Source organism: Panthera onca, chromosome A1 (assembly GCF_046562875.1).
Source record: "Panthera onca isolate mPanOnc1 chromosome A1, mPanOnc1 haplotype 2, whole genome shotgun sequence".
In the NCBI taxonomy this organism is placed as follows: Eukaryota; Metazoa; Chordata; class Mammalia; order Carnivora; family Felidae; genus Panthera; species Panthera onca.
In genome coordinates, this window is record NC_138339.1 from 152,278,286 (window position 1) to 152,287,082 (window position 8,797).

At 41.2% G+C, this 8,797-nt stretch overlaps 1 protein-coding gene across 1 annotated transcript; it reads left to right on the top strand.

Moving 5' to 3' along the window:
- Positions 1–1,354: 1,354 nt before the first annotated feature.
- Positions 1,355–2,322, top strand: LOC132680477 (olfactory receptor 2B11). The gene is given in 2 exon segments (XM_060634158.3): positions 1,355–1,799; positions 1,802–2,322. Coding segments are annotated over 2 exon segments (966 nt in total).
- Positions 2,323–8,797: the final 6,475 nt, after the last annotated feature.

Genomic DNA, 8,797 nt, shown 5'->3' on the forward strand with positions numbered 1-8,797 from the left:
TACCAGGGTTCTTAAGAATACAAGACTTGGAGGGGAAGGGGGGCACTTGTTTATTGCAGCACCACTGAATAGATCTCCATGAATATTATAGTCTATGCATAAAGTATCAAATAAGGGACTAAAAATGAATCTTTCATAAATTACTCTCACACAGGATTTAACTTCTTTTCGGTCTCATCCTGGACTATACCACCCTGCATCCTGGAAAGTGCACAGTCCTACAAAGAGTGTAGGAGGTTGGAGGCTGATGAAGCTCAGTGGAAAGGCCCCATGCATCAGCAGGTGGAAATCCAGTTGCTTTCTAAAAAATACAGAATCCAGACATCAAATCAGCTGTGTGCTCCAACGAGGAGAGGAAACAACTGCTTGGTAAAGAGGTTGTACAGGGAGATCCAAACGTCACTCAAACTGCCCAATAAGTGTTGGCTCTGGAGGCAATCAGAACCTTCAGTAGCCAACTCCAGGGGCTATGTTCCTGACAGGGTGCAATATCTTTCTCCCTATGCTCTGGGGTCTTATTAGGTGCCTGGACCAAGTCAACCCCTGCAGTGACTTAACTCCTTCACTCCAGGGTCTCGAAGGATCTTGGTATGTGATTTTTTTCTGTTTGTTTTTATGTTTTGTTTTGTTTTGTTGTGTTGTGTTGTGTTTTGCTTGTTTTGAGTTGGGTTTTTTTTTTTTGTTTTTTTTTTTTTTACTGCAAAGTGAGTGATAGTGCTGCCTATGTGTGGGTGACCATGGGAGAGAGACCAGCATGTGCAGAAAGCCAAAGAGCACCTGTTCATGATGAACAGAGACAGATGCAAGCCTTAGTAGGTGAGTCAAGTGTGTTCCTATCTTGCTTTATGCCACTTCTCACCTCCCTTCTACCAACACTTCCAAAAGGCAAAGGAAGAAAACCTAAGAAAGAAGTCAATTGCCTGTCAGTGAGTTTGCAGAGAGAGGTAAAACATTCTGATAGTTATGGGAGATATGACAGACTTTGACCAAATTGGAAGAAAATTGTTATTTATGGTGTACATTCACAAACATCATGTTGATCTATCATTTCCAAAACTTTGCATTTGAGGGAAGTATTTTCTCCCTGCATCGCAGATGCAGAAATCAAAGTTCAGAAAGATTAAATGGCATAGTCAAGGTCACAGAGCATAGGAGGCAGAATAAAACCCATGTGCATGTGCTGTGCCTCCTGATCCTGACTTCCCCACGTCTCAGTGTCTCTATGGAGATGACAGGATGCAACGTCTGTAGGAAAGCTCAGGCACAGGCATGAGGAAGACAGTTATCTCATGCTCTCAGGTTTTATTCACTTTGACTTTCTTGACTCATCACAGGCACAAAAACATGCCTCAACATGAGAGGTCATAACCATAGCATTCTGCAGGAACCCCTTAAAGACTTCATCCTTCTAGGTGTTTCTGACAGGCCATGGCTGGAGCTCCCTCTCTTTGCGGTCCTCCTGGTGTCCTACATTCTGGCCATGTTGGGGAACATTGCTATCATCCTGGTGTCTCGACTGGATTCTCAGCTCCACAGCCCCATGTACATCTTTCTCAGGCACCTATCCTTCCTCGACCTCTGCTATACCACCACCACAGTCCCTCAGATGCTGGTCAACATGGGGAGCTCCAGTAAGACCATCAGCTATGCTGGCTGCACGATGCAGTATGCAATTTTCCACTGGTTGGGATGCACTGAGTGCATTGTCTTGGCTGCTATGGCGCTGGACCGCTATGTGGCCATCTGTGAGCCTCTCCGGTATGCCGTTATCATGCATCGTCCTCTCTGTCAACAGCTCGTGGTGTGGCCTGGCTCAGTGGCTTTGGCAACTCTCTTGTTCAGGTAGTGCTGACGGTGCAGCTGCCTTTCTGTGGGCGGCAGGTGCTGAACAACTTCTTCTGTGAGGTACCAGCCATGATTAAGTTGTCATGTGCTGACACAGCCATGAATGATACCACACTGGCTGTGCTGGTAGCTTTCTTTGTGCTGGTTCCCCTAGCTCTCATCCTTTTCTCCTATGGTTTCATTGCCCGAGCAGTGCTCAGGATCCAATCCTCCAGGGGAAGGCACAAAGCCTTTGGGACCTGTTCCTCCCACCTGGTGGTGGTGTCCCTCTTCTACCTGCCAGCCATCTACATGTACCTGCAACCCTCTTCCAGCTACTCCCAAGAACAGGGCAAGTTTATCTCCCTCTTCTATTCCATAATCACCCCCACCCTCAATCCTTTTATCTACACTCTGAGGAACAAGGATGTAAAGGGAGCTCTGAGAAAGCTCCTGTCAAGGATCTGGAGGCTCTGCAGATTAGGCTCTGAGATGTGACAATGTCCATTGGTTACAGAAACCCGGGAAAATGTATTGTGTGATTAAGAAGTCCACAGCCAGAGTTAAGTTTTTAGAGACATTTGGGAGCCCCTCAAGTCCTCTGTCAAAGCATTTTGGCTTCTGTGTGGTCATGGTGCCTAAAATCCCACCTCTCCCAATAGTCTTTAGTTCTAAGACATCGTATACTTTTAGGAATCATTTAAACACAATTGGTGTGCAGTAAGTTTTTGTCAAATTACTTAATTTCTACTTTCCTAATTCTTGCCCCCTTTTTTTCCCTCCCACTTGTTTCTTTCTGATCTTCCCTCTTCCTTTTTCATTACTCCTAAGTGTGCATAATATGAACCTGAAATGTAATCTTATATTACTTATAATAATTTTGTTTGTCTCCATATACTTAAATCTCCATAAATTTTATGTAACTTTAAAAAAAATTCCCAAAATTAAGGGGATTGCTTTCTTCTTCCTGTGACTTTATGTGATGTGTTTGTTGTTGTTTTTTCTACAGTTCAGGTTTTCTTCTATAGAAAGTTTTCCACTCTATTGGCTGAAAGCAAGCATATTTATTTTGAACGTGTAAGACTCTATATTAGAGTCAAATAGCATAATATCTTATCTAAAAAGCCAATGCTGGACTTGAGAATACAAGATATGTATACAATCAAGGTTAGGGACAATGAAACTTTAACTAACAAGTTCAAGGTCATTGTAACAAGTAACATTTGTAGAAGCCTTCCAAGATGTAGGTACTAGATTAAGTGTATTTGTGTATGCCATCTTATTTAATATACTCCCATGATGTGAGCTCTTTTATAACTTTCCATTGTCGTATAAGAAATGGACTATTGGAGAGGTTGCAATAACTTGGTCATGGCCACTCTAGGAACTGAGACCAGCACTAAAGTCCATATTGTCTGCCTCCTTTAGCAGAACGGAGTCATGATACTAGGACTCTATATTTGCACTTTTGTCACCTTTTGTATTTATTACATTTAATGTACTCATTTTTATCTCCTTGCCATGAGCATGCCAGATACTAATATAACCTAGCAGAGACAATAAATAATAATAATAATTATTATTATTTTAATAATAATAATAATAATAATAATAATAAATGTATGACAATTAGGACAAAAGGGAAATTGAAGTCTTTCTGAGAGTAAAGGCAATAAGAAAATATAAATCACAGAGCTACAGCATTTGATTTCAGAATTGTGAAAGAACCACGACTATTCCTATTTCCAAAACCACAATTAAATTTTTCCCTGGGTTGCCATAGAGCAGCCACTGGGTAACAGCTAAAAGCCCTTTAAAACTAACTTCGTTGGGAATGCAAGCTGGTGCAGCCACTCTGGAAAACAGTATGGAGGTTCCTCAAAAAACTAAAAATAGAACTACCCTACAACCCAGCAGTTGCACTAGTAGGCATTTATCCCAGGGATACAGGTGTGCTGTTTCGAAGGGACACATGCACCCCCATGTTTATAGCAGCACTATCAACAATAGCCAAAGTATGGAAAGAGCCCACATGTCCATCGATGGATGAATGGATAAAGAAGTGGTATATATATATATATATATACAATGGAGTATTACTCGGCAATCAAAAAGAATGAAATCTTGCCATTTGCAACTACGTGGATGGGACTGGAGGGTATTATGCTAAGTGAAATTAGTCAGTCAGAGAAAGACAAAAATCATATGACTTCACTCATATGAGAACTTTAAGAGTCCAAACATCTGTTTTAAGAGACAAAACAGATGAACATAAGGGAAAGGAAACAAAAGTAATATAAAAACAGGGAGGGTGACAAAACATAAGAGACTCATAAATATGGAGAACAAACAGAGGGTTACTGGAGGGGGTGTGGGAGGGGAGATGGGCTAAATGGGGCATTACACATGTAGATTAGATTAGATTAGAGTAGATTAAGGAATCTACTCCTGAAATCATTGTTTCACTATATGCTAATTTGGATGTGAATTTTAAAAAATAAAAAATAAAAGTAAAAAAAAATAAAATAAAAAGAACTAACTTCGTGAGCATGTTTAATAATATATAAGAGCTTTCTCTTCTAACTTTGCCTAATGGAACAGGTCCAGACACAATTCAGTGAAAGCAATGTGACATGACCCTGAAGAGGGTCAGTTCATACACACAGCTATGTCACAACCCAACCTCATTTTAGAACACATTTGAGAGGACTGAGGACTGTGTTTCTCAAAACAGAGGTGCTAGATTAAAGATATCTCAAAGTATTTTCTATTTCTGGGGTGCCCAGGGGGCTCAGTCAGTTGAGTGTCCAACTTTGGCTCAGGTCATGATCTTGCTGTTCATGAGTTCAAGCTCTGCATTGGGCTCCGTGCTGATGGCTCAGAACCTGGAGCCTTCTTCAGATTCTGTGTTTCCCTCTCTTTCTGCCCCTCACCCACTAGCACACTGCCTCTCTCTCTCAAAAAGAAATAAACATTAAAAATTTTAAAAATATTTTCTCTTCCGTGCAGTGATATATGAAGACTATTAGAATGAGCAAAAGTGATATTTTAGATCTTCTAAGGCAAGATGATAAGAAATCTGGCAGCTTCCAGCTAATTAACATTCTTTCTGTGTCTGTAAGTCACCAGGTGAGAAGGCTAACTATCCTAAGAGCCACGTTAAGGAGACTGTGGATGGATGCTGTCATCTACAGCTCTACCTCTGTCAGGCTTCCAGCCAGTTCTCCACACCTAAGTGGAGCTATCTATCCTAGACCCACCTGACAGACTTTCCCACCTAGTGACCTCGGTAGACACAACATAGAGCAGAATAATCTCCTAACTGAGCTCTGCTCAAAGTCCTAACCAACAAAATAGTCAGGTATAATAAAATGGTTGTTAATATAAGCCACTAAATATGGGGATGGTATGGCAGGCAGGTAGGTCCTCTACTGAGGACCCGTAGAATTTTCAGTATCACAGTTCTGTAAAACCACAAGATGAACATGGTGAATTTCCCAAAAGCGTCAATAGTATTAGATGTTTTAGGAGAAAATACTTAAATAATTCAACTGATAATTAAATGAAAGCATGTTTCCATTATGATAAACTGGCATAATAGATAGAAAAACATAGACAAAATTTTGTAATGAAACCCAAGACTTCAATTAATTTGCATGCTTTGGTGCACTGCTGTATATTATGATAAGTTTCCCATCATTCACTTCTCTCTGCTTTTATGAGTACACTATGGGAAAGTGTGAGAAACACTCAAGAAGAAAACAGGATAGGATGTGTGCTTTTCAGGTACTCATTCAAAAGTATCACTCTGCCAGAAAAGCTTTGGAAACCTATTCGTGTGTGTTGTGCATATAGTGAGACTCTTTCTTTTGTGGGGGAGGGGGAAGGTAAAAATTAATTTTATTATATTGCATGATGAATTGCCCCCAGTGCAACATCCTATTGCTATACATTTCAAAAACATTCACATACTAAACAAAATTTTAGTTGATAAGTGGAAATGAATGATTGAAAAGTCTTTATGCACCTCACACATACAATATGCGGCTAGCTGAAATTGTCTGTCAACTAGCATTTAGATGTAAAAATCCTCATGCTAGTGTGTTAAATGCAAAAGCAATCAGACAATCATTTAGCTGCAGTGTCTACGGGAGGCTTTCAGACAATGCACAGACATGTGCTGCCCACAATGCAAGGTGGTGGAGGACTGAAACACGCAATATTTACATCTGCAGTGGATTTAGTCTTTATGGCTGGACTGAACTCCACAGCTGCTAGGTTTCAATCAATAGTGATTTAGACTTTGTGCAACAGCAGTAACAGAAATCCTTTTTTTCCCCTTTAAGAATAAACTCAATTACCTTTGGCAAATTTTATACCCATCTTACATGTTTAAAATTGTGTTTCTGGGGCGCCGGGGGGCCTCAGTCATTTAAGAATACGACTTCGGCTCAGGTCATGATCTCACGGTTCGTGAGTTCAGCCGCCCCACATTGGACTCTGCATTGACAGTGTGGAGCCTGTTTGGTATTGTCTCTCTCTCCCCTTCTCTGCCCATCCCCCACTCACTATTTCTCTCTCTCAAAATAAACTTAAAAAATAAAAAAAATATATATGTTTTCACTCTTATGTGGATCCCGAGAAACTTAACAGAAGACCATGGGGGCGGGGAAGGAAAACAAATGGTTAGAGACGGAGGGAGCCAAACCATAAGAGACTCTTAAAAACTGAGAATAAACTGAGGGAGGGGAAAGTGTGTGATGGGCATTGAGGAGGGCACCTGTTGGGATGAGCACTGGGTGCTGTATGGAAACCAATTTGACAATAAATTTCTGTTTTTTAAAAATTTTTTTTTAACGTTTATTTATTTTTGAGACAGAGAGAGACAGAGCATGAACGGGGGAGGGTCAGAGAGAGGGAGACACAGAATCTGAAACAGGCTCCAGGCTCCGAGCTGTCAGCACAGAGCCCGACACGGGGCTCGAACTCACGGACCGCAAAATCATGACCCTAGCCGAAGTCGGCCGCTTAACCGACTGAGCCACCCAGGCGCCCCAATAAATTTCATATTAAAAATAAAATAAAATAAAATAAAATAATTTTGGGATTGCTGTGTAGGCTGACTTTATTAATATTATTTTGGGGGTTTTCTAGCCTCTAAGTATGTACAGTATGAGGCAGTAATTTCCTAGAGGGCAGGCACTTCTGTAAAGATTTCACACACCCAAATAAGATATTTTCTTAAAAAAATGCATAAACATATAAACATATCAAAATGCAGATCATTGCAGATCACTTTGGTTTCTGTTGGTCACTGAGACACCAAGTGACTTGTTACACATGCCTATCTTCTCATTTCTTTCTTGCAGTGTGGTGTCACAGTATAGTCTGAGGCACTGCTCAGTTCCCACTGGTTTATTGTAAGACTTCATGTTTTACCTCCTGAAACTTCCTTTTATCCTGGATGGGAGATATATATCTGCTTACTCTGGTGTTAGACTGATCCTCTGGGCCCCTCATATCTCAGGATATACCAGACTGTGTCCCAGCCACATGGGAGACAGGCTGTTATAGTGTGTGTATAGGGAGTGTCTTAGTCTGCTTGGGCAACAAATACAAATACTGTAGACTGGGTAGCTTCACAATCATTTATTTCTCATGGCTCTAGAGGCTGGGGAGTCCAAGATCAAGTTTCTTGTCAGGATAACTGATGGCCGCCTTCTCACTGTATGCTCACATGGCAACAACATTGAGAGATATTGACAGAGAGAGATATATAGTCTCTCTCATGTCTCTTCTTATAAGAGCACTAACCCCACCATGAGGGCTCCATTCTCACGACTGAATTACCTCCCAAAAGCCCCATCTCTCAGTGCCATAATATTTGGGGTTAGAGTTTCAACATATAAATTTTGGGAGGACATAAACATTTAGGCCATAGCAGGAAGCCATGGTAAATCACTCCAAGACTTTTCAGATAATGTGAAGACAACCTCATCCTCTGAAAGTCATTCTAGAAAAGTTGTCTAACATCTGAGATGAGTTATGGGCAGATGTAATCTATTTTAACTATGATTTATAAGCATATTTTCATTATCAAGACCAAGCAAAGTGCCTGGTAGAAACCTTATTACCTAGAGAGTAAGCAAAGAAAGCTAAGAAAAGAATCATAGGCTTTTTTATAGCAGAGTAGCAGCCAAACAAATGCATCTAATGAGTCTAGGTGCAGAATCCTGAACTCTCATTATACAACAGAAATGCTCTTACGGTGGAAATCGATGAAAGTGAATGAATAAGACTCTTACAGAAGGTGGTGATATCAACTGAGGCTCTGCTGATTCCTCCTGGACTAAGGATGTTTGACATTCCAGGGAGACTTTGCAAGGGCAGAGAAAGCACTGGCTCATGGGCATAAGGATTATACTCTAATCTTCTGTTACCTTTCCTGATTCTTTTTTTTCTATAAGAGCACATCTCTTGTGGGTTTTTAAAAAGTGTTGCATAGAGGGTAGTTAAGACGGCAGAGAAGTCAGGGTATCCTGGGCTCAAAGACAGCTGTATTGAGGTCATATTACTCAGAACACCCAGGAAGCTGATCTGCAGAGTGGCAGAAGGATCTCCACAGTTGGAGGAAGACAGCTTGGCAGGGGTGAGGTGTGCAGATGTGAGCTGTGGGAGAGAAAGTGACAGACCTGTGGAGGGGAGGTAATCCCTTCTGTGGAGAGACAAAGGGGAGAGAAAGAAACAGGGGTTGAGATAGTGAGGCATTGAGTTAGCACAAGAGGAAAACCTCTCTGGACCACAAACTGGGTAGAAAGAAGTACTGGGTGTCCCAGTTTTTGCAAACAGCGGTGGAGTCCAAACTCAGAGGTTCTGGAAGTGTGTGACTTTCTCCAGAGCTAAGTTGAAAAGTGTGCTCCTGGGGAGAAGGAGGGAGTGCATTGTGTGATGTAGAAATCTTCGGGATGAACTG